The following is a 25118-nucleotide window of genomic DNA, read 5'->3' as shown; positions in this document are numbered from 1 at the left end:
CAGGGTGTCCAACTGTTCAGCACCACTTACTGAAAAGGCTATCCCTCCTCTAGTGAATTGCTTTTGTTCCTTATCAAAAATTTTTTGGGCATGTTAATATGAATTTATCTCAGAATTATCTATTCTATTCTGTTAATCTATGTGTCTATTCCTATACCAGCACCACAGTGTTTACTCTGGCTACACAGCAAGACTTACTATGGGGAACCATGATTCTTCCCACTGTATTCTTTTTCCAAATTGTTTTGGCTGTTCCAGGTCTGTCCCTTTCCTATATATTTTTAAATAAGCTTATCTACATCTACAAAAAAAAAAAAAAACCTTGCTGAGATTCTGATAGGAATTGTATCAAAACTATAGATTAATATAGGAAGAATTGACATCTTTACAATATTGAGTTTTCTAATCTGTAAATGCAGTGTGCCTAAGTGTTTAGGTTTTCTTTGCTGTACTTCATCAGCATTTGGTAATTTTTATCATACAGATCCTGTACATGTTTTGTTATATTTGTACCTGAATATTTCATTTTCTTTGGGTAAGTCATAAATGGTATTACATTTTTTCTGACCTGCCACTTGCTCTTTATCAGTGCATAAAAATGTAACTGATTTTTATATGTTGACCCTGGCCTTGCTGAGCTCAGTTTGGGGAGTTCTTCTTGTAGAATCCTTAAGATTTAAAAAAAAAAAAAAAAAAAAAAAAAGATTTTCTATGCAATCATGTCATCTGCAAATAAAGACCGTTGTATCTCTCTTTTTGTAATCTATGTTTTTAAACATTTTTTTCTCTTGTCCTATATCAGTGGCTATAATTTCCAGTACTGTGTTGAATAAGAGTGGTGAGAACTGGCATCCTTGTCTTCCTAATCCTAGAGGGAAAACATTCAATCTTTCACCATTAAGTATAATGTTTGTTGGGGTGCCTCAGTTGGTTGGGTGTCCCAGTTGGTTAAGTATCTGACTCTGGATTTCAGCTCAGGTTATGATCTCATGGTTCATGGGTTCGAGCCCCGCATCAGGCTCTGTGCTGACAGTGCAGAGCCTGCTTGGGATTCTCTCTCTGTTCCTCCCCTGCTTGTGGTCACTCTCTCTCTCTTCCTCTCTCTCTCAAAATAAATGAACTTTAAAAAAGTGTAATGTTTGTTGTAAATCTTCTGTGGATGCTCTTGATGAGGTTGAGGAAGTTCCGCTCCATTCCTAGTGTATGGAGAGTTTTTATCATGAACAGATGTTGAATTCTATCTAAGGTCTTTCTTCATTAATAAGACTTTTCTTCTTTAGCCTATTCTGTTTGCTTCAGGTTTATTTTACTCTTCCTTCTGGTTTCTTTCAGCACTTGGAAAATGCTATACCCCTTCCTTCTGGGCTCCATGGTTTCACATTGGTGTTCATTTGTAGATAGTGTGTCACTTCTCTTTGGCGATATTTAAGACTTTGTGTTTAGTTTTCAGAAGTTTAATTGTAATGCATCTTGGAGTACATTTCTTTGGGTTTATAATGTTTGGTATTCATTCAGCCTCTTGAATCTGTAAGTGTATGTCTTTCACCAATTTGGGGACGTTTCTAGACATTATTTCTTCAAATTCTTTTTTAGTCACCCCTTTCTTCTCTATGTCTGGGACTCCATTAATAGGAGTGTTAGCTCTTTTGTTATTGTCCCACAGAGCCCTGAGGTTCTGGTTTGTTTGAGGTGTTTGTGTGTTTGTTTTGTTTATTTTCTCTCTGTTGCTTAGATTGAGTTAATTCTACTGATCTGTCTTTAGTTCTACCCTGTCATCTCCACTCTACTACTGGGTCTTCCTAACAAGTTTTAATTTTAGTTAGTATTTTTCAATACTAACAGTATTTTTCAACTGTATTCTACAGTTTCAATATTTTTTTTATAAATTCTACTTCTTTGCTGAGATGGTCTGTTTTGTGTTTCAAGGTAACTTGTAATTGATTGTTGAAGCGTTTTTATGACAACGGTTTTAAAATCTTTATCAGATCGTCTCAGTACCTGATTCATGTAGGTATTGGCATCAATTGATTATCTTTCCATTCAAACTGTGGCTTTTCTGGTTCTTGGCATTATGAGTGATTTTTTAAATGGTATCCTAGATACTTTAGTTATTATGTTAGGAGACTCAGGATCCTATTTAAGTCTGATTGGGTTTAACATGTATGTCTGGCATACTTTTGTGGGCTTTAGTTCATATGACAGGTTTTTTTTAAGTTTTTTTAAATTTATCTTTGAGAAAGAGAAGCGGAGGGGCAGGCAGAGGGACAGAGGATCTGAAGCAGGTTGTCTGCTGATAGCAAATAGCCCAACACAGGGCTTCAACTCACAAACCTGCTAGATCATGACATGAGCCAAAATCGGACACCCAACTGACTCAACCACTCAGGCGCCCCCACCCCAAGTGACAGTTGTTTCCTGAGCCTTTGCAGTGCTATTCTGGTCTGCTTCATTCTTCTGGTGACTCTGGGGTTCACATTCAGTGCCTATGCACTGCTGCAATTGCAGGCTGATGCAGTCTGCAAGGCAGGAAGGCCCTTTCCTGGCTGCCTTCTGTTGCCCAGCAACCGTCTAGGGGAGCAGCAGCCACTGCACCTGGTCTCTTTATGGCTGTTGTGTGAAGAACAGAGAGATATGGGGTTTCACTGCTGCCACCATTGCAGGCATACCAGACCATCCACCAGCCTGAGTTGTGGACGGCTCAGAGCTTGGGTTGTGAAGTAGGTCTGGGGGCTCTCCACTAGGTTTCTGCTGGGTTCCCCCGTCCCAGTCCTTTGGAGAGAAAGAGCAGGCTCCCTTTGGCTCCTTTTGTGTATTCCTATTGGGGGTTCCAGGTTGCCAGGCTCTCCTGCACTCAGTCTGGGGGCATACAGGAACTCACTGTGCTGTCATTCCTCAAGTCCTGAGGTCGTCAGTCAGTCCACCTTCTTTCCAGCTTTGAAAGTCTATTTATGTTGTCTATGGAATAATTTCCAGAGTGTTTACATATATTTAGTGTGGAAGGTTAGGGGGAAATGAGTCTCCTCCATCTTGTTCTGGGACCAGAAGCCCCATGCACTTAGTTTTAACCATTAAAGAGACATATCCCCTTTATTTCTTCTCAAAAATCTCCATAATTCAATATTAATTTTTAAATTGGATCCAGAAATCTTGCTGCTGGAGATGTTGGTAGGAAATCATCCAAGGAATGAAAAGTATCTACCTAAAGATGATTTGAGTTAAGGTTTTATATTGGTTTGTTTGGGCTGCCATAGTAAAATATCATAGACTGATTAACAACAGGCTTAAACAACAGAAATTTATTTTCTCACAGTTCTGGAGGCTGCAAGACCACGGTATCAGCAGGTTTTATTTTTCCTGAGGCCTCTGTCCTTGGCTTGCAGATGGCCGCCTTCCCTCTGTGTCCTCACATGGTCTTTCCTCTGTATGTGTACCTCCCTAGTCTCTCTCTCTCTCTCTTCTGATAAGGACACCAGTCCTAACTGGATGAGGGCCCCACTCTTATGATCTCATTTAACCTTAATTACCTCTTTATAGGCCCTATCTCCAAATACAGTCACATTAGGGCTTCAACATATGACTTTGGAAGGGACACAATTCCATCTATAACACGAGCGGCCAGCAGAAAGAGGGTCATGATCAATTAGCAATGTCTGCTATGGTCACAGGAAGGGAAATGGGCACATATGCTATCCATTTGCCCTCCTAGATTTTTGAACACTCATCCCCCTCAGCTGCAGCTTCCTCCAGCCTCACTCTGCGGAGATTTAAGTGTTCTCTTACCCTTTCCTCATGATATGTATCCCCACCCCCTCCAGATTATCACCTTCAGGGACTATCTACCCATTGTGCTCGGTGATGAGATGCAGAAGTGGCTCCCTCCATACAGAGGCTACAACCAATCTGCTGACCCCCGAATCTCCAATGTCTTCACCTTTGCCTTCCGCTTTGGCCACTCGGAGGTCCCCTCCACCATGTCCCGCCTGGATGAGAATTATCAGCCTTGGGGTCCAGAAGCAGAGCTCCCCCTGCACACCCTCTTTTTCAACACCTGGAGGATGGTCAAAGAGGGTACGTCCTTTTGGGGAAGCACTGTCACCGGGCAGTCTCACTCTGCGGCCTGCTTCTAGGGAAGCCTGGCGTAGAAGCCAGACTCCAGGCACTTCCCCCGTGACCTTGGGCAAGTGAATTCACCTCATTGAGCCTCATTTGTAAAATGGGGACGATGGTACCTATCTCACTAGGATATACAAAAAATTAAGTGGCATAAATGTGAGAGCACCCCACAATGGTTCCTGACACACAGGGAGTGGTCGATATATATCAGTTATTATTCTTTCTCTCCTCCTCTGGCCTCGAAGGTGCCTGGGCTTTCCCTGCCTCAGGCTTCTCTGACCCCTGTACAAAGAATGCATGGGCTTGGGAAATAAATTGCTCTTTCCTGCTCTCCTCTAGGTCTTCCTACCTCCATCACGTGCCAAAGGTTGGCCCCAGCTCCCCTTTACCTTGAGTTGGGCTGTGTCGCAACTGGCTTTGCTTCAGGCCTCACAAGTCAGGGCCATTCTCTGTAGGCTTCCGCCACCTCTTCTCATACTTCCAAGTTCCTGGGGGGAACATATGGAAGGAGAAGGAGCAGGCTTTCTGAGCTAGAGCTCCAGAAAACTTCTGAAGCTTATAGGCAGGCCATTGCCCCAGTAATGCCTCTGTCTTCCCCACCCCAGGCCCCAGGCAGGCAGTCTGGACTGCCCTCCAACCCCAGCATACCCTGCAGGCTGCACCTTGCTCTTCTCTCCCGGCCTCCAAGCTGATGTTCAGCTGGCCCTACTTTTACCTGAGAAGAAATGTCTAGTGGAGGGGGAGGGGCCAGCAGTGGAAGATAGCTTCACGCTACCCACATCCCCAGGACGGCCTCTGGCTCTCCTTTGCAGGTGGAATTGACCCTCTGGTCAGGGGCCTGCTGGCCAAGAAGTCCAAGCTGATGAATCAGAATAAAATGATAACAGAAGAACTGCGCAGCAAGCTTTTCCAGCCCACTCACAAGATCCACGGCTTCGACCTGGCCGCCATCAACATACAGCGCTGTCGAGACCACGGGATGCCCGGTGAGTGGGCCTGAGGTCCTGTCTGGCCCAGGGAACTTTTAGCTTCTTTCTGGGGTTCCTGGGGACTCCCTTCCATTAACCCTAAGGATCTGACCAATTCTAAAACATAAGGCAGAGATACCAGTTTTTAAAATTCATTTTGTTCATCTGTGAAATGGCATCTTCCATTTTCCCTAATGTGGAGACAAGAGAACATATCTGATACCATCTTGGAGCTCCTCAAATGAAAAAGAGATCAACAACTGACTTGTAAAACCAGTTTAAAATCCCAGAAAAGTCACAGACCTAGAGCAGCGATGATAAAGATAGTATATGTCTAGTGCCGATTCAGATGACTGATCAGTAGGGCCTGTGTTGAGATGAATCAGGAGAGGAGAATAGAGGGGCTCCTGGGTAGCTCAGTCGGTTCAGCATCCAACTTGCAGTTTTGGCTGAGGTCATGATTTCATGGCTTCATGGGTTCAACTTCTGCATTGGGCTCTATGCTGGCAGTGTGGAGCCTGCTTGGGATTCTCTCTCTCTGCCCCTCCCCCATTCATGCTAGCTCTCTCTCTCAAAATAAATAAACTTAAAATAGAGAGACAGAGAAAGAGAGAGAGAGAGGACAATAGAGAGAAACCAATGACTATCGGACCTTTCTTTTATACCCATGAAAGGCAATTTAATGTAGTAATTAAGAGCCAAACTGCCTGGGTTCAAGTCCCAGCTGTGCCATTTCTAGTTATGTGACCTTAGGCAAGTTACTGAACATCTCTGTTCTTCAATTTACATATTTTTATGGCGCTTAGAATAGTGCCTGGACCCATAGTAAGCACCACATAACCTGCTAGCCGTCTCATGCCTGAAGTACCGCGAGTGTAAAACAATGGATCCCTGCTCACCCCGTCCCAAAGGCTAGGAGTCCAGACTTTCTGGGGCTGATGGAGCTGGGGCAGGTATGTCCCCAAGGGGGGCTGTGGTGAGAAGCTCCTGGGATGAGACAGCGTCAGCCCCTCTGCCTAGGGTACAACTCCTGGAGAGGCTTCTGTGACCTCTCACAGCCCCGGACACTCAAGGAGCTGGATGCTGTGCTGAAGAACAAGAGGCTGGCTAAGAAGTTACTGGATCTCTACGGGACCCCTGCCAACATCGACATCTGGGTTGGGGCAATTGCTGAGCCCCTGGTAAAGAGGGGCCGAGTGGGGTCTCTCCTGGCCTGCCTCCTGGGGAAGCAGTTCCAGCAGATTCGTGATGGAGACAGGCAAGTGAAACCTTGTGAGGAAGGCAGGGGTGAGCAGACCCTTCTGCGATGTGGACAAGTCCTGTGTGAGGACTAGTCCAGACCTCAGAGTGTTCCCAGTGACCTCCTTCCTTCCCCTTTGGCACAGTGGGGAGGGAGGGGCCACCGCCTGAGCTGTGTGGACAGACCCTGCTTCTGTCTCTGCAGATTCTGGTGGGAGAACCCTGGGGTCTTCACTGAGAAGCAGCAGGACTCTCTACAGAAAATGTCCTTCTCACGCCTTGTTTGTGACAACACCCACATCACCAAGGTCCCACGGCACCCATTCCAGGCCAACAACTACCCTCAAGGCTTTGTGGATTGCTCAGCCATTGACACGCTGGACCTTTCACCCTGGGCCTCAGTAGAGAATTAGGGGCTCAGATTTCCCAGCCTCCCACACTGTGCAGTTTTGCTCCCTTTGGTCCATGATGCCATTTCAGGCAAGTTCAGTGACCCCGTCCCTTAGAGCTGCACACCCCATCCAGGGCCTTCTATTCAACTGGGTTTCTTGACACTCACCAGATGCACACCTCGCTCAGACCCAAGGCCAGCACCTCTGCCTTTCCAGCTCTTCCACCTGAATCCCACTGTTTCCATGCCATCTGCTCTGTCTGTGGGATGTCACCCATCCTCTCCCTGCGGCAAGTCTTGACTGAGGCCATGGTCTTTGCACTCTTAACTTTCTTCCTCTCCTTTCAAACTAGATTGTGAGCTCCTTGAGCCAGAGACTTCTGTCTGCTTCCCAGTGTCCCCCGTGCCATCAAGCATGATGCTCAGCACACAGCAAGGGCTCAATAAACATCTGATGATTGACTGATGATGGTATGGTGGCAGTGACACTGTTCCCTTCCAAAAGCAGGCCTTGGGACCACTGCCAAATAAGTAACTAGATGTTTACAGTGCAGACACGTCTTACCACTAAGATGTGTGCATGGGTCTGTGGGGCAAGAAGGCATGGTTTGGTGAAATTTCAGAGTTCTCTAAGAAAAGTGGAAGGCAAGGGGCTCCTGGGGAAAGAAACAATGGCCGTAGATTGAGGGAGAGGGTTTGAAGTGCCATCAAGGGGTCAAACAGAAAGGTTGTCCCAGCCTGGATAATCCTACAGCTAAAGTTGATTTTTCTTCCAGAAATCCTTCTGGGAAATACCTCCTTCTTCTAGGGCAGTCCTTGGAGCCTGTGAGATCTCTGAAGGGGCATGGCCAGAATGTTCCTTGTACTGCTGCCCAATACATATTCATGTGTTCTTTTAAAATGACCCTCCGGGTAAGGTCAGCCCAGTCAGCACCTCCAGATCCCCTGACTGGTGGAGTGGATGGAGCCACCCTGTGGGAGGAGCCCAGGACCCCGAAGACTTGGCTGCAGTCCTGGCTCTGGCACCCACTTCTTCAAGCCTTTGGATGAGTCTCTTTCTTCTCTGAGCGCCCCTCTCATCATCAGTGAAATGGAGAGAAGTATTTCTCCTGCTATGGGAGGTCCTATTGTGGCCTGGGGCTCCTATGGGTACATAAGCCTCAGCATCCTGCACACCTTCAGGCTCCCAGCTGCCAGGGAAAGGGAGCCAGAGAGGCAGGGGAGAATCAACCAGTCTCAGACATAGGGCTCAAGTTCCAGGCAAGATTATTTGAGAAATACGCTCCTTCCCTTCCCTCAGCTCTGGCCCTGTCCTCCTGGGCCCAGCCATCTGATGTCTCTGCTCTTGGAAACTGGCTACATGAAGCCAAGACTGAGAGGGAGTCTACTGTCTTGAGGGCCTCTGAACCACCGTGCCAGGCTGCAGGGGTGCAGGATCCAGAGGCGCCCCATCATCTGGGAAGGACCTCCTTTCCCATGACACCTCTGTTCTTTCTCTCCCGCGGGACACAGTGTTTTGTTCCTGACACAGAGTGAGCACGTAGCAAGTATTTGCCAGAGCAATAAATGAACATAAGGGCCTGGGGACCACTGTTTCTGTTCTCCGGGGTGGCGTGGGTGGAAGGTGAGAGGCAGGATGGTCTGACCTGGCCCGGAGGCTTCTGAGAATTGACTGCCTTCCATGTGTGGGTCAAAGGACAGATCCTCGATACCTCACCCCCAGTTTACAGGCACAGACCACACTGGTTCAAACTGAGATCCCGGAGCAAGCCTCATGCTGAGGCTCCAGCCCCACAGCAGACATGGACAGAGTAAAGGTTCCCATCAGTGGTGTTTTATTATCATAGCCGTCAGGTACAAACAAATGGCACAAAAGGGCCAGTGCGTCCCAGTTCCTCTCCAGGTGGGCTCCTGTGAATAAGCAAGAGAACAGTGTGAGGAAGCAAACGGGGAGCCACCGAGTCCTGCTCACCTGGGCCCACACCTCACCCACCACGCACACCCTAACTGCTAATGGCCGTTCCTCCAGGGGTCACTGGTTCACTGTCAAGTGTAAGCTCCCCGAGGACAGAAAGTGTCCGACTTTCCCTGAATGTTTCTCAGGCTACACAGTGCCCGTCAGTAAGTGGTAAACAACTAGAGGATGTAAGTGGGGCCACTAACGAGCCAAGACAGCTTTTATTAGCAAAGAAGAAAACTCAAGCTTAGCGAGGTCGAGTAATTTGTTCAAGTCACACAGTGGAGAGCTGCGAAGTCAGGATTTTCGCGTAAGCAATCTGGCTCCTGAGCTTGTATCCATTCTGGTATCTTCCCTATACTTAATACATAAACAGCAAACACACACTCACATAAATGACACATATACGCAGCACACAAAACACTACCCACATTCACAGGAAACACACACATATGAAATGCAATTTATATACGTTGCATATGCATGCACACACACACACACACACACGAATGAATGTCTAGTCATTCATGTTCTTGGTCAGAACAGGGACGGGCTCACCTAGGGAAGGGAAATCCCTGTGGTCCCAGTGGGCCAGCCCAGGGACGCCCAAGCTTCACCTCACCACCATACCCCCTTACTCAGCCTCTAGTCACTCTGCCTCCAGGGAGTCAGGTCCAATGCAGGGAGCGTATTGCAGCTGACAAAGTCCCGGGGGAACGTGTTGGACATGAAGATGTTGTTCCTGGACACGGTGGTGATGCCCGTGTTGTCACAGATGATGCGGGACAAGGAGATCTTGGCCAGCGCCTGCTGCTGCTGCCTGGTGAACACGCCCTGGTTCTCCCACCAAAACCTGCATGGTGATACCCAGGGACATTGCACCCGAGGCTGTCCTTGGCTGGGAAGGCATCAGCGGGCTTGAGCTGCTCCCTGGATGGAAGAGGACCAGCACACACACCCGCTCCACAGCAGGAGATGGCTCCAGGCCCTCAGGCAGCCCAGGGGTTTTCAAAGGAGTGGTGCCCTCCTCACAGTACAAAGCACAGCTGCCCGGTTGCCTCCCCTCTGCCTCCACCCCCCACCCCGTGGCCTCGGAGGCCCCCCTGCTACACAGGGAGCTGGGCCCACACTCACGGACCCCTGTGCCCTGGCCCAAGGCTGTGACCATGGGGGTGGAAAGAATCTTGGGGTTGGTTTATAATGTGTCCACCCAGAGAGGGACACCTTTCTCTAATCTTCCCAAGGGCACAATACAGGCTAGGTAAGAACCGGGTATGACACATGTCAGGGCCACGATGAAACGACACTAGTAGGAGAGGCTTGGAGACCGTTCAGCAGTGAGTGACTGCTGTATGGTGGCACCCTGAAACCAGGGAAGGCATCGGTAAGACTTGCAGTTTCTATGTCTCCCTTCACACCCATGGCTCCAGGCCCCTCCTTGCTGTACCCCAGCAAGTTCAGGGCGCATTTAGGGATGACCTGGAGGCCCCGGAACACACTGGAAAGTCACGGATTCCTTCCTGCCCCTCACTTCACAGGAGAAAGTCAGGGCCCCAAGAGGTTGGGGAATAGGCCTGCAACCACACGGCGGGCCTGAACTGCTCGCCTTGCCTCACCGGTCACCGTCTCGGAGCTTCCTGAACTGGGTCCCAATGAGGCAGGCAAGGAGCGGGCCCACGCGGCCGTTGGGCTCCAGAGGCTCGGCCACACCACCCAGCCAGATGTCAATGTTGTCGGGGGTGCCGTACTGCTGCATCAGCTTCTCGGCCAGGCCCAGGTTCTTCAGCACTGTGGCCAGCTCGCCCACCGAGCCGGGCTGCGGGAGCCCACAGAAGCGCCGCCAGGCATTGTACCCTGCGGGGGCGGGGAGCGGGGGCTGTGGGTGGGTTCCGCAAAACTCACCTCCCCAACACGCCGTGGCCACATACAGAGGGACGTGAGGGAGAGGCCGCGGAGGGGCTTCTCCCAGGCTCTAAGCCCCGAGAGAACCCTGAACTGAGGGGCCAAGACTCTTCTCTTTCCCTTGCCCTCCCACTGTGAGGAAAACCCAAAACTGCCCGGAACTCCCGCGGGGTCCAAGAATAGGGACATCTCATTGTCCCCCTCTGAAGATCTCAGATCTGAGGCTTGAAGTGTGTCTAGAAGGTTCAGCCACACTAGCTGTCCCATAATGTAGGCACAGGCTTTGGGGTTAGGCTGACCTGGGTTCAAATTCAAGCTCTATCCCTGATTTGGCTGGAGAAGAGCCTGGGCAGGTTCTGAAGCTCTCCAAGCCTTAGTTCGCTCATCAGTAAAATGGAAGTGATGATAACCTCTTCCCCTCAAAGTTCATGTAAAATGAAGCAAAATGAAATGTGATGTAGACAGTTTTCCAGCCAGTGGGGAAGCTTGGGCAGCTGCGGGGCACTGGAGAGGGCAGGGCTAGAGAGTGGTGGGGGGCAGGGAGGCTCCTGCAGCCCCCTCACCTGGGAGGCCGTGGTCCCGGCTGCGCTGCATGTTCAGGGCAGGCAGGTCCAGCCCGATCCTCATGACCTGCTCAAACAACCGGTCCCGGATCTCATCCACCGCGATTTGGTTCTGGCGATTCAGCTTGGCAGGGGTGGCCATGAGGCCCCGAAGGATGGGATCAATACCACCTGGGACAAGAGGAGCAAGACTTGAGGAAGGATCTGGCTCCATATCCAGAGCTCAGACTGGACTCAGGGTTAAGTCCCAGGTGCAGTTGGGGGATGGCAGAAGAGGGCTGGGCACATGCAGCTCCTGGTGCCAAGGTCACCCCAGTGGGCAGGTCTTCACCAGGGAATCAAGGTCTCAAGGTATAATGCCATTCAGACTTGCAAGTTGGGATGCACTCAGGCCCTGGTCTCCTGGGTCCCCGAGAAGAAGCCAGTTCCCTACAAGCCACCCCACCCTTTGTTATTATATACAGAAGCAGTCAGGTGAACCGAGGCTGGAAAGTCAGATAGGATCCCCAAGGATGGAAGGCAGAGTATTTCTCCTGTCCTAGCTTCCTGCAGCCAAGCCCACCCCACCACATCCTCGGCTGCCAGCCCACTGTCTCCTGGCCTAGGTCCTGCTCACCTTCCAGCACTACTCTCCAGGTAGCAAAAAAGACCTTGCTGAGTGGAACGCGGGGGTTGGGCCCCATGGGCTGGTACTGGTTATTCAGGCGGAACATGAAAGGTTGGATGAGGGTGTGGCCATAGCGGAAGGCATTGGTGAAGACATTGGAGATTCGAGGGTCCACCGAGTCATTGTAGCATTTGTAGCGTGGCAGGTACTTCCTCAGGGCCTGTGGTCCCAGCACCAGGGGCAGGTAGTCCCGGTAAGTGATGATCTAAAGAAAAGTCACGCTCAGAGTGGCCTCTCCACGCCACCTTCTCTACAGAGTCTCCACCTGCACTCCTGGCTTGGGGAGCCCCTCCATTGACTATGGCCAGGGTTGTCTCCCACAGCACTGGACCTGGGTCCAACAGAGTGGCTTCTGAGTGGTGGCTTATAAACAGAGCTCTACTGCTTACCTTCTGTGTGACCTTGGGCCTGTTATTAACCTCTGTGAGCCACTGTTACTCAAATGTAAATTAAGGATAATTATGCTGCCCTCTGACTTAAAGGATTAAATAACAAAGGGCTTTCTTAGTCAATAGCTCCTTTGCCCTTGAGTTATTAATGTTTTGCTTCTCCTAATTTATAAGCTCCTGAGGACAAGGGTTGTAGCTCATTTCTCTGGAAATTACTCAGTGCCCAGCAAGCACTTGGCTCACAGTAAGGTTCCATACGTTTGTGGAGGTGGGGGAGGCAAAAAAGAAAAGGGCCACCCTAGATGATTTCCTCAGTGAAAAGAGAAGATATGGCACAGTCTCACTCTTGATTCTAGAGTCTGGAATTTTCTGTGAGGCTTAAATGAATCTCACTTAAGTTCTTGGTGCAAAGCAAAAACTTACCCTCAGCACCTGCAACTCTCTCCCTCTCTGGAGTCTGAGAGTATTGAAAAGGTGTGTGCGTGCATGCACGCAGGTGTGTGTGTGTGTGTGTGTGTGTGTGTGTGTGTGTGTCTGTTTACGTCTTGGGGAGAGGATGGGGGTATTGAAGTATCAAAAGTTGGGAGAGAGAACCAGGAACATTTTGCAGGGGTAAATAAAGGTGAGGAGATTGGGTGAGCTATGATAGAGCCAAATGAAGAGGTGAGTGGGTGAAGGAGCCAGGAGACGGGGGGGCCGGGGGGGGCGGGGGCACGGAGAGAAAAGGAGAGGCATTTATTGACCAGCTGCTACACACCAGGCACTTCAGACCCACCCCTTTAATTCTCCCAAAACCATCCCAATGGACAGGAAAGAAGAAATAGGAGCAAGCCTAGGAGAGAGAGGATGGAAGGCAAGTAACCTTCATCAGGCACTCAGTATTGCCAGGTGTTTTCATATATATCATTTAATCTTTACAGTGTCGTGGATGAATATGTTGAGGCTCAAAGCACTGGCCCAAAGTCACACAGCTAGGATGTGGCAGAGGCACATCTGCATCCCAAGCCTGCCACATCCCTGGCATCATCAATACTCAGGACGGCATACCTGGACCATGGCTCCCACGATCTTGCGAGCTTCTTGGTAGAGCCTCTCTCCATCCCAGCCTGGGTTCAGGCGCTTGAGTTGTGTGGCCAGCCGGTTGTGCTCCCGCAAAAAGAGTGTGTGCATGGAGGCGAGCTCGGGCATCTCACTTGAGCGGGGGTCCCCTTGGGGAAGCAAAAGCTACTGTCATTCCTAAGACCCATCAGAAAGGACTTGCTCCACAAAGACCCCCTCCCCAGCCAAGATCTGAAACCCAGACTTTGTTCCATCCATCTTTCCACACCATGTTCAGTTTACACCTCCTCCAGGAGGTTCCCCCTTGATGCCCTGGTCCACCATGATAAATTCTTCCTCTGTTTAGGGGCACTGCTGCTTGGAGATGCTCATTCAATAGGCATCAGATCTGCCTCATGACTTGCCACCTTCTAATGCCTGAGACTGGGAGCTCCTTGAAGACGAAGACCATGGCTTGTCCCTTTTTGTATCTGACCCTCCACCCAACTCACACACAGACACATGGAGTTTAACACAGTGCCTTCTACAAAGCAGGAGATCCGTAAACATTGCTTGGTTGACTTATTCTCTTGCTTCAGGCCAGACCAAAAAGTAGCATGCATGTTAGCACTCCTTACTTCCATGCCCATGTCAGACATAGCTAATGATCACAGCACTCTCTCCTGCTAAAATTGGAAGCAACCTCAGAATCCTTCTTAACACAGGACTCTAGAAAGCCACTAGCCACCTGATCAGAGTTGCCATCCTCGCCCTTACTACATGCTAATTTGCAGCCTGCTCGGGCTCCAGAGAACGGGGTGGAGGGTAGATTTTTACAGTCCACATCTGAGACTGTTAGAAAAAAAAAAAAAGAAAACCAAGTGAGACCCCTAATCCCTCCAGTCCTCCCCAAGCCTTCTCTGGAAGGGCCAGAGTTAGGACCAGGCCCGTTTAGCAGGACACTGGGTTCAGTCTTTATAAGTTCTAGAGGCTGGTGGGAAAGAAACTCTGGGAGCAGCTTTACCATCCCATGAGCTGCCAGAGGGCACGATGATCCAGACCCAGGACATGTGGCTCAACACCAGGATGGAGGCAGCCATAGGTCGCTGAGGAGTGCTGCTCTTCCTTCACTAGCCCAGAAAAGTCTCACAGGAGCCGACCTGGATCCTCCTGCCCAGGACCAGTGGGGGAGAGGCCACGGGGAGCCAGCCATCAGGAGAAGAAGTTGGGAGGCCAGAGGGAAGGGCCTCAGGACCTTTTTTGATCCACTATTGGATTTACAGTAAAAAACATTGGAAGTTTCTGGGCATGGGCACCATTATTGCTCCAACCATATCCCCAGGGCTTCCAGGTATTTAAATTTAAAATCTCACCTTCTCTAATTACAGGGAATCAAGATGGCAGGAGGTGATATTCTGGAGCAGCACTGTCCCATAGAACTTTCTGAATTGATGAAAATGTTCTACATCTGTGCTGCCCTATATGGGAGCCACTAGCCTATGAAGTTATTGAATGCTTGAAATGTGGCTAGTACAGCAGAGGAACTGAATTTTACTTTTAAGTTAATTTAACTTAAGTTCATTTTAATTAACTTAAATGTAAATACAAATAGCCATGTGTGGCCAGTGGCTACCATAGTGGATGATGCAGTTCTAGAGAGTGAGGGTGCCATGTCTCCTTAGTTGCCTGTCCCTGGGGACTCAACTCTCTGGCAGAGTCCAGAGGGAAAGGGAGAGATGTAGAAAGGGATGGACAGATGGAAAAGAAGCTCCTTGGCTATCCCTGGGTCTCCTTCTTAGGTTTGTTCTGTTTTTGTTTTTGTTTTTTGTTGGTTTTGGTTTGGGGGTGGGGGTTGGTCTGCTTTTTGGTTTTGGTTTTTGCTCCACCCAACTTGTTACCAAGGCAACTGGATTAGTATCATGAAGTTGATGAGGACAGAGTCACAAACAGCACCCCCGCCCCCAGCAGGGTGTGCCCATGCACCAGCCCAAGTTCCTACTCGTGGCTGACCTGCCAGGAAGCAGGGGATGCGCGCAGAGCGGTTGGTGAGGAGGCAGGGGTCATCATGCAGGTTGTCAAAGGGCAGCAGGGCCCGACCATTGTCACTGAAGCGGGTGTTGACGGCCAGCAGCCCCAGCTGGTTGGTCAGGTTTCGAAGCTTAGTGGCCAAAGGGTCCTCACTGCCATACACCATGCTGGCGTCCATGAAAGAGGTGAGCGCATTGATCTGGTTGCGGATGGTGATGTTGCTCTCTGTGCAGGCTGGGGAGGAGCGGAAGAAGGGGAGGCAGTCACGCTGGTTCCTGATGCGGGGGTCATCTGGTGGGATCTGTGACACATAGACAAGCCCCGCTCACCAAGGGCAGGGACAGAGTGGCTCTCCCCCGGTCCACCCCCCACCCCAAGGCCTTGATCCCACCTCCAAAGCAGCCTGGAACCCAGGACCAGACAGGGAGACCCAGACACCACAACGGGTTCCTCAGGACTTCTGGCCGCCCTCAGCCGGCAGGGAGGCCTCTCAAGTCCCACGGACGATCCCCGTCTGCGGTTGCACCTGCAGAGTGCTTCTGAGCTAAGGGGTGATGACCAGGACTCTGGAATGGGGGATGTGCACCCCTGGAAGAAGAGCCAGCCAGTCCTCACCTTAACTTTCTCTCCCTCTTTCTCTCCCCCAGTCTGCCCCTCCCTCCCCTGTTCTCTGGATGCAGTCCCTACACTCGCAGTTGGCTTTTTCTTCCTTTTCTTTTCCTGCCCCCCCCCCACCCTTCCCCGTCGTCCTTTTCCTGTCCTTCACTCTGGCCCCTGCCTATCTCTCCTCTTCTCTCTCTCTCTCTCTCTCTCTCTCTCTCTGCCATTCTCCTTCCTTTCTCTCCTCTCCCACTCCCCTCCAGCCCTCCAGCCCTCCAGCAATGGACAGCCCAGGCTCTGTGCAATGTGCCCGGATGCGGGAAGGTGCCCCTCTCTGGTCAGAGGAAAGGGGGACTGAACATGCAGCACCTACACGCGGAGGTTGGAGCGAGGCAGGAAGGTCCTGCGCCAGGGAGGCGGAGGGGAGTGGGTGAGCAGGGTGAACCTTACTCAGGAGCTGGGGAAGGGGTTCAGCACAGAGGGAGATGGCCGCTTGCAGGAATCATGGCCCCTATCCCCACCGGGCAGGCAGCGGCGGGGCAGGAAGGAGGAAGCACCTTGAGCGGGAAGCAGGGAGGCTCCTGCTCGCAGCTGGTCTTGCAGTCGACACTAGTGATGAAGGACGCCAGGGCGCCGGGATCCGGGCTCAAGTCGAGGTCGTGGTCGATCAGCTGGCCCCACTGCACGAACAGCAGCGAGCGCTCCTGGTCCGGGGTCAGCTGCTCCGTGGGGAAGCGCACGATGGCGTTGGAGACGGCGCGCGCCTGCGGGACACGGGGCGTCAGGGGCCGCCTGGGGCCCCGCGCGCCTTTGGGCCCGGCCTCGCCCCCTCTGTCGGCCGGTGCTCACCAGGGGGACCGGGAAGCCGCCGCGCTTGACCCCGCGCGTCCAGCCGAAGGGCAGCGAGAAGCCGTCCTCGTACTCGGCCGGCAGCCAGCGCGCGAAGGCGCGGTTGGAGGCCCCCAGCGTGGGACTGCGTCTGCAGGGATCGGACGGGGCGCTGACACGACGTAGCGCCACGGGCCGGTGGGGGACCCGGACGCGACCCCGCGTCCGCCGCCCGCCCCGGGGCCGCCCCCAGCCAGCAGCACCTGTTGTTGCACTGCCCGGTGATGGTGCGGTACTTGTCGTTCTCGGGGCACGTCACCCCCACGTCCTGGTAGGCGCAGCCGCTGGACTTGGACAGCAGATTCAGCTGCGCGGGTGTCAGCACGTCTGAGGCCGGGGAAAGAGGGATGTGGGAATTGAGTCCCTCCCCCCCATTTCCTATCTTAAGCTGGGGAGCCTTGATTTGGGGGCACAGAGAGGAGACTCCGATGTGCCTGAGCCTCCCCCCGGGAAGACGGGGTGGGGTGGGGGGACGGAGGGGGGCACTGGGAGATGCCTGAGGTCCCGAGTAGAGCAGGAGACTGAGGTTGTAGGGGCAACGGTACCGGTGATGTTGAGGGGCCCTGGCCGCAGAGGCCGCAGCTTCCTCTCCAGCAGGCTTAGGGCCACATGCAGATAGTCAGCAGCCCTCACGGCTGTCCTGGTGGCTGCCACCGGCTGCTTGAAGTAGGACAGGAGATCCATGGGGCTGGCCAAGCCACTGCGAAGCTGCTGCTTGATGCTGTTTGCAGAAGGGAGGAGTGAGGCCACAGAAGGTGGGGGCAGAGACACTCAGCAGAGCCCGCAGGACAGTGGAGACAGACCCACGGACAGGAAGCAGGTTTCTGTTTATAAACGGACTACGGACCTGGGTATCCAGACAGAGGCAAGGCCATGGGGAGTGATGTTCTCAAACCCAAAGACACAAAGACTGACAGGCAGACAGAGGGTCCCCATCCGTACCCACGAAGTCCCTGCATCAAGTTCCTTCTCCAAAAGACCTGGGGCAGCCTTGCCCAGAGCTGGGAAGTGCCCAGTAACCCACCTCTCCCGCTGTTCCTTGTAGGCCGTGTCCACTAGCCGCTTGGCCTCCTCCATGCAGGTCAGCACCACAGAGGTCTCCACCGCCTCCGGGACAGCTGTCCAGAACAGGAGTCACATAAGTCAGGAATAGGCCCCAGAGCCGGGGTGGCCTGCGCTGAGGAAAGGGATCCTTGGGACTCACAACCACCCCCAACACACCACCTTTTCCCCTTCTTTCTGCCCTGTTACCTGGACCGGCACCCTCAGAGGGCTGGGGCACCGCCAGAATGGCCAGGAGGAGCCCTGCAAGCGCCAGCAGCAGCTTCATCTCTGCAACAAGACCCCAAGCCCAGTAAGTCCAAAGCCCACAGTGCATTCGGGAGAAGAGAGCCCCACCATCCCTCTCCTTCTGGCCCTTCACTCCCACCTTCATACCCCTGTCCAACCTCCATGGGTCCTGCCTACCTCCTGGACGGAGGGGTTCACAGCACGCCTCTTTCACCAGCTTCAGTCTCTCAGCCCCTCAGGACCTCACCTCTGAAGTTCACCTGGCATTGGCCATGCGGTTCAGCTGAATCCAGGCCTTTATGTCCTCTAGGCTCAGTGGGGGGGTGGGGGGTGGGGGAGTGGGGGGGCAGACAAAACCCGCCCCTGGAGACTAAACGCTCTCTCCTCCCCCACTGGGGTTGGGGTGCCCAGAAGGTGATCGCTTCTATGGGAGAGAGGGACAGGAAAGGAGAGACCAGAACTGTGCCCAGCCTTTGAACTTAGCATTCCACCCGAGTTTCTCAGCTCCCATTGTGTGCCTGGACAATTGTTGTCCCCAGGTATATAGGCAACTAACCCCCCTCCAAAATTCTGTTTATTTATTTATTTTTTTAATGTTTATTTATTTTTGAGACAGAGAGAGACAGAGCATGAATGGGGGAGGGGTAGAGAGAGAGGGAGACACAGAATCGGAAGCAGGCTCCAGGCTCTGAGCCATCAGCCCAGAGCCTGACGCGGGGCTCGAACTCACAAACCGTGAGATTGTGACCTGAGCTGAAGTCGGACGCTCAACCGACTGAGCCACCCAGGTGCCCCCAAAGTTCTGTTTAAATTTAGTGTCCAGGGATCCTTGGAAAGGGACAAAAGTCAGGAACCAAGAGCCTAAGGAACTATGGGAAATAGAGTGACCCCAGAGGAGGAGGGAAGGTGTAGGGGACTCTTGGAGTAACAATCTGATCAGCCTCGGGGGGTTGTCCCCCACCCCCAACAGTACGCTGGCCCTTGGCAGCCCCCCCATTCTTGGCGAAGGCTAAAGGGACAGGAAATCTGGCTGAAGACCGTTGGATTTCACAGGAAAGCCTGGGGGCTACAGGCTCAGGACCAAGGTAACTTCCTCTATCCCTCTCCTCCTCCCCTTTCTTCTGGGCTCTGGGTAGCCGGCTATCTTCAGCACTCCTGCCACCTGCTCCTGGATTTCAGGAACCAGGAAACAGCAGAGCTGGATGTGGTTAATGGTCAGTTAGGTGACACAGCCCAGGGCCTCTCTGGGATCAGGTCAGTGCAGTTAAGAGGACTGGGGCTAAACTGTAGGATAGCTCTGGAATAGAATGAGATAGTGCTTCCCCTGAAGAACGCTGGCAATGCAGCTGCCATTCTCAGGCAGGACAAGTACCCCATGACTAATGGCTGTTTGTCCATCTCCTTGGGCCCTTGTTAGGCTCCCCTGTTATTTGGTCTAGCCACACCTCCTACCCTGGCCACCTTCCTGCCCTCACTCTTGTCATCTATGCTCAGACCACATCTTGACCGAGGAACAAAGGACAGCAACACATCCAGAACACCCTCCTGGTATGCCCACAGATCCTGTCACTTGAGGGAAGTGGAGCCCAGTGGAGCCCATGAAGGAGGAGGCCATTCTTCCAGCCTGGCTCTGCCAACAACTTGTTATGTGTGAACTTGGACAAGTGGCTCCTTGTGAATCAGATTCTAGAATTTTATACTTTTGAAAATACTTTTTTTAATGTTTATTTATTATTGAGAGAGAGAGAGAAAGAGAGCACAAGTGGGGGAGGGGCAGAGAGAGAGGGAGACACAGAATCCGAAGCAGGCTCCAGGCTCTGAGCTGTCAGCACAGAGCCCGACGCGGGGCTCGAACTCAGGAACCGTGAGATCATGACCTGAGCTGAAGTCAGATGCCAACCGACTGAGCCACCCAGGTGCCCCGAAAATACTTTTTTTTTTTTAAATTTTTTTTTTAACGTTTATTTATTTTTGAGACAGAGAGAGACACAGCATGAACGGGGGAGGGGCAGAGAGAGAGGGAGACACAGAATCTGAAACAGGCTCCAGGCTCTGAGCCGTCAGCACAGAGCCCAACGCGGGGCTCGAACTCACATACCGAGAGATCGTGACCTGAGCCGAAGTCGGACGCTTAACCGACTGAGCCACCCAGGTGCCCCCCGAAAATACTTTTTTAATCCTACAAGTAATATATTTCCACTCATGAGAATTTAGAGAACACAAGCAAAAATAAAAATAAGTCAAAATCACTTATAATCAAGTGAGGTTATGGGTAAATTTTTTCTTTCCAGGCTTGTCATTTTTCATACAAATAAGCAGGAAGAAAATAATTCCTCATAATCCCACTACTCGTAAATAACCCCATTTAACAATTTGATATCCTATATGTAGATATAATATGTATTTTTTTTTTTTTTTTGGAGAGAGAGAGAGAGCAGGGAAGAAGGGCAGAGGGAGAGAGAGAGAATCTTCTTTTTTTTAAATGTTTATTTATTTTTGAGAGAAAGAGAGAGAGAGAGAGAGAGCATGAATGGGGGAGGAGCAGACAGAGAGGGAGACACAGAATCCAAAGCAGGCTCCAGGCTCCGAGCTGCCAGCCCAGAGCCCAATGCGGGGCTCAAACTCACCAGCCTGAGTCAAACTCATGACCTGAGCCAAAGTTGGACACTCAACTGACTGAGCCACCCGGGCGCCCTGAGAGAGAGAATCTTAAGCAGTTTCCACATTTAGCATGGACCCTGACACAGGGCTTGATCTCACGACCCTGGGATCATAACCTGAGCTGAAATCAAGAGGCAGACACTCAATCGACTGAGCTAACCAGCTGCTCCTAGATATAATATGTATTTTAAAATGTGATAAGAGCATACTCTAAATTTTGTCTTACAACCTAGTTTTAGTACCTAACAATTTAGCCTGGACATCTCTCTATGTCAATAAATATAGACTCAGTCCATTTGTATATCTGCATAATATTTTGTATGAAGTACTATGTACTAGTATATGAAGTACCAGTATTATTCACTAATTCCCTCTTGTTAGATACTTGGGTTGTTTCCCATTTCCAGTGTTATAAGCAGTACTAGGGTCAACATCTGTGGGGTTAAATCTGTAGTCCTATCTTCAGTTATTCCCTCAGGCAAGAAGTTCTAGATGTAAAATTGATGCATATTTGGGTAGCAACATTTTTAAGGCTTTTTAAAAAAAAATTGTCAAATGGCCTCACGAAGATTGCACCTCACCCTTCCATTAGCCATGCCTGAGCGCACCTGTTCCCCGTTGCCCTCATCAGCTCTGACAATTAGCGTCCTCTTACCCTTTCAGGGGAATTGTCAAGGCTCAAGAGGACAGAGATAAGCCCCATGCAGCTCAGATGAGAGAGATGGAGCTCAGTGAGGGAAACGACTGTGTCAAACGCAGCAGTGTGGCACAGCTCAGAATGATCTAGCTGTCAGGTCTCCTGACTTCCACACCAGCACTCTTCACCCGGTGGCCTCTGCATCCTCACTCCTGACCTTTCTTTCGGGCATTTATTCAACAAGTACTGAGCCCTTGCAGGGGCCGCTTGCACTGTGCTGGCCACTGGGCGTACCCCGCTGAGCACAGTGCGGGCTTTGTCCTCAAGGAGCACACAGGAGAATACGGAAAGGCAAACTGATGGCACATGAGAGCCTTGTGCGGTGTTCTTTGGGGGCATCAAAGAGTAGCACGTGGACCAACTGGAGGTACTTAGGAAAGATTTCTTGAGGAGCTGGTGCTTGAGACAATCTTGAAGAATGTTTAGAAGTTGACCAAGTAGGGGCACTTAGGTGGCTCAGTCGGTTAAGCACCCAACTTCAGCTCAGGTAGTGATCTCGCGGTCCGTGGGTTCGAGTCCCATGTTGGGCTCTGTGCTGACAGCTCAGAGCCTGGAGCCTGCTTGGGATTCTGTGCCTCCCTCTCTCTCTCTGCCCTCCCCCACTCACGTTCCAGCTCTGTCTCTCAAAAATAAACATTGAAAAAAAAAATTAAAACGGGGGGGGCACCTGGGTGGCTCAGAGTTAAGTGTCCGTCTTCGGCTCAGGTCATAATCTCGCAGTTCGTGAGTTCCAGACCTGTATTGGGCTCTGTGCTGACAGCTCGGAGCCTGGAGCCTGCTTCAGATTCTGTCTCCCTCTTTCTGCATCTCCCCTGCTCACGCTCTGTTTCTGTCTCTCAAAAATAAACATTGAAGAAAAAAAAAAAGAAAAAGAAAAAAGAAAAACTAAAGCCTTTTCAACGAATGATGTTAAAATACCCTTCACTCTCTGCTGCTGTGCAGGTGGGAGAATTCTTAAGATGTACAATCCCAAACCACCTGCTTTTGGCTCAGGGCTGGAGCCGTGGGCTTGCATTTACCTGCAGAGACTTGAGATGCTCCTTGACTTTTACAATGTTTCCCACCACTTAATAATGAATCAACTGGGCTGACCGCAATGCTGTCCAGTCTGTACCTCTGCTGATCCCTCATGTAGGCCGTGTTTATTTGAGGCCCAAAGGGCTTCTCAGCGTGCAGAGTAACCAGAAGGAGACCATGTCTGTGGGAGGAAATATTCCAAACAAGCCTAGTCCCTTAAATTACCCCCAGTTCCCATCCCAGGGGTGGCCTCTGGAGGGCGCTGCAACTACTCCATCTCAAGACTATAGTCCTGGGAGGAAGTCCGCCCCCCCCAAACCCTCCCCGCGCGGGCGCCTTCCCTTCTCCCCACTTACCTTCCCAAACACCCCCACCCCAGGGTAAAGTCCAACTGCCTGTGGGATAACGGGCCCTCTGCTACTGCTTGCAAAACAGTGCGCTCTTTCTTAATGCTGTTTAGGAAACAGTTCAGTTGGGATTACCGCCAGATTTCCTGTGTGTGTGTGTGTGTGTGTGTGTGTGGTTGGAGAGAAGGAGGCTATGGAAGCTGGGCGGAGGCAGGGTCAATGACCCCTCAGACACAGCAATTGCACCTGGCCCAAAGACCTTCTTTTCTTGCTCTTTAAATTTTTTAAAATTAATTTTGAATCGTACAGGTAATACGTGGATACATTGTGAATAAAACTAAAATGTCACAAATCCTGTGAAAGCTCTCTTTAGATTAGGTTATTGCACCATCCCTAATTCCAGTCTCCTTCCTCCACTCCTCAGACCCACACCCTGTTGCCATTTTTGTGTTTGTCCCTCCAAGCCTTTTACTTTACATTCATTTATACATATGGATCTGTGGGAAACATTTGTCTTCCTTTGTTTTCCCACAAATGATAGTACATTAAACATTTTGTTGGGCAATGTGCTTCTGTCATTCAACAGGACATCTTGCAGATCTATCATATACTACTTAGAAAACAATCTCACTGTTTTAAAAACCTCTCGTACATTCTTCTGTGAAGTTATACCTCCATCATGCGACCATTCCTCTCTTGATGGGAACTGACATTTTCCCATTTTTTCACTATTAAAAACAATGCAGCAAGAAGCCTCTGTACACACACACACACACCCACACACCTTGTCCTCCAGGGTAAAGATTGAGAAGTGAGCCACAGGTTTGTGCATTTAAAATTTTTAATAAATCCGTAATACCAAACTGTCCGCCAGATTTATCAAAATTCTCAAGGGCAAAGACTGGAATCACATTATTCGTTCAGTTTTTATTTCTTTCGATAATAGCCAGCGTCTTTTTATTTGAATTAGCTGTTCTGTAAATGTCCTGTGTTTGGCGTTGTCCGTTTTTCTATCGGATTGTCATTGTTTTATTTATTTGTAAAAGTTACCATATATTCTGAATAATACTAATCTGTTAGCTGTTTTGTATATTGTTAATATTTTCCAGCCTGTAACTTTTCACTTGTTTTTTATAGGGTCACTAAAAAAATTTTTTTTTATGTTTATTTTCGAGAGAGACAGAGCACGAATGGGAGAGGGACAGAGACAGACGCACACACACAGAATCCGAAGCAGGCTCCAGGCTCTGAGCTGTCAGCCCAGGGACTGACACAGGGCTCAAATTCACGAACTGAGAGATCATGACCCGAGCGGAAGTTGGACGCTTAACGACCAGCCACCCAGGCACCTCTATAGGGCCATTTTTTACGAAGTGGTCAGATTGATCAATCTTTTCCTTTACGGATTTTCCTTTTCAGACTTGTTTAAAATGATCTTTCCTTTTTCAAGAACATAAACATACTCTCCTAGATATTCGATTTTCCACATTTAGATCACTAAAGCATCTGGAATTTTTGAGTGTGAAAAGTGTAAGTGCACAGTGCAAGAGTGGACTATATTCATTTCCAAATGGGTAACCAGTTGTCCCAATGCCTTCTGTTTTTTCCCCAACTGAAATGAGATACTGCCTTTTCTCACTTAACATAAATGTGTGTGTTTTTCTGGAATATTCTATTCTACTGATCTACTAGTCTATTGATTCCTATGTCAATATCATTGCAATTTCCCTAACTTTTTAATATTTTTTATTTCCATTAAGATAAATTCTTCTTCCTCATTCTTCTTTTCAAAGGAATCTTCAACATTCTAACATATTTACTCTTATGAATATTTCAATATCTAGTTCCATGAGAAATCGTATGGATATTTTCATTGATATTGTATTCAATTTATACATAAATCTGGTGACAATTGGTATCTTTAAGATATCGTCTTCCTATTCATATACATCCATTCATTCAACATGTTTCCCGAGTACCTGTGGTCCAGCACTGTTCTGGGAACTAGGAACAGAGCAATTACCAAATCACTCTCCTAGAATTTACATTCTTGCGTAACACAGTACATCATTTTATTTGTCTACCTTTATATTCTTCATTGAAATGTTATTGTTTTACCTTCTTGTTAGGTTTGTTCCTAAGTACTCCCTTTTTGAAATAGGTATATAAATTTTGTCATTAAGTTTCTCCACAGAACTTGTAAAATCGTATAAGTGTTTTCTTTCTTTAAAAGTTTTAGTATGCTTCTTTTAGTTCTCTAGAAGGCAGAGACATAGATCTGAAAAACACTGGACATTTTTAACCCCCACCCCCATCCTAGAAAGGTTGTGTTCTCTAATGAACAAGGTTTAAACAAAAAAATT

The 25118-nt window shown here is 50.0% G+C and overlaps 2 protein-coding genes and 1 long non-coding RNA gene across 8 annotated transcripts in view; 2 read left to right on the top strand and 1 right to left on the bottom strand.

Annotated features, from left to right (window-relative positions):
• Window positions 1-13735, top strand: part of LPO (lactoperoxidase) — a 34218-nt gene extending 20483 nt beyond the window's left edge. For 3 of the 4 annotated variants that reach the window (XM_042965906.1, XM_042965907.1, XM_042965905.1), the window contains 4 exons: window positions 3816-4068; window positions 4926-5099; window positions 6102-6339; window positions 6526-7173. In XM_042965906.1, coding sequence (XP_042821840.1) covers window positions 3816-4068; window positions 4926-5099; window positions 6102-6339; window positions 6526-6733 — 873 coding nt within the window. In that variant the 3' untranslated portion in view covers window positions 6734-7173. Of the gene's footprint in view, window positions 1-3815; window positions 4069-4925; window positions 5100-6101; window positions 6340-6525; window positions 7174-13594 lie in introns of those variants that run through there. The other variant, XM_042965908.1, reaches the window with a different exon arrangement.
• Window positions 8524-18091, bottom strand: MPO (myeloperoxidase). The gene is made up of 13 exons (XM_042965910.1): window positions 17995-18091; window positions 17768-17861; window positions 17289-17464; window positions 16947-17070; window positions 16705-16834; window positions 16413-16619; window positions 15238-15556; window positions 13237-13397; window positions 11750-12005; window positions 11134-11304; window positions 10285-10522; window positions 9307-9521; window positions 8524-8622 (listed from the first exon to the last, which is right to left on the bottom strand). Exons 1-12 carry the CDS (start codon window positions 18071-18073, stop codon window positions 9314-9316), a joined length of 2163 nt encoding a protein of 720 aa, XP_042821844.1. The 5' UTR covers window positions 18074-18091; the 3' UTR covers window positions 8524-8622; window positions 9307-9313.
• On the top strand, window positions 16839-19738 carry LOC122233492. 3 transcript variants are annotated; one of them, XR_006211035.1, is made up of 4 exons: window positions 16839-16970; window positions 17789-18097; window positions 19004-19118; window positions 19528-19738. It is a non-coding gene; the product is annotated as an uncharacterized LOC122233492 (long non-coding RNA). The 3 variants fall into 3 exon arrangements; XR_006211033.1 differs by having other exon boundaries at window positions 16839-17014; window positions 18013-18097; XR_006211034.1 differs by having other exon boundaries at window positions 16839-17014.
• The last annotated feature ends 5380 nt before the right edge of the window (window positions 19739-25118 follow it).

This window comes from Panthera tigris, chromosome E1 (genome assembly GCF_018350195.1).
Source record: "Panthera tigris isolate Pti1 chromosome E1, P.tigris_Pti1_mat1.1, whole genome shotgun sequence".
Taxonomy (NCBI): domain Eukaryota; kingdom Metazoa; phylum Chordata; class Mammalia; order Carnivora; family Felidae; genus Panthera; species Panthera tigris.
The sequence above is the reverse complement of the archived record's forward strand: the minus strand, read 5'-3'. Positions and strand labels throughout refer to the sequence as shown.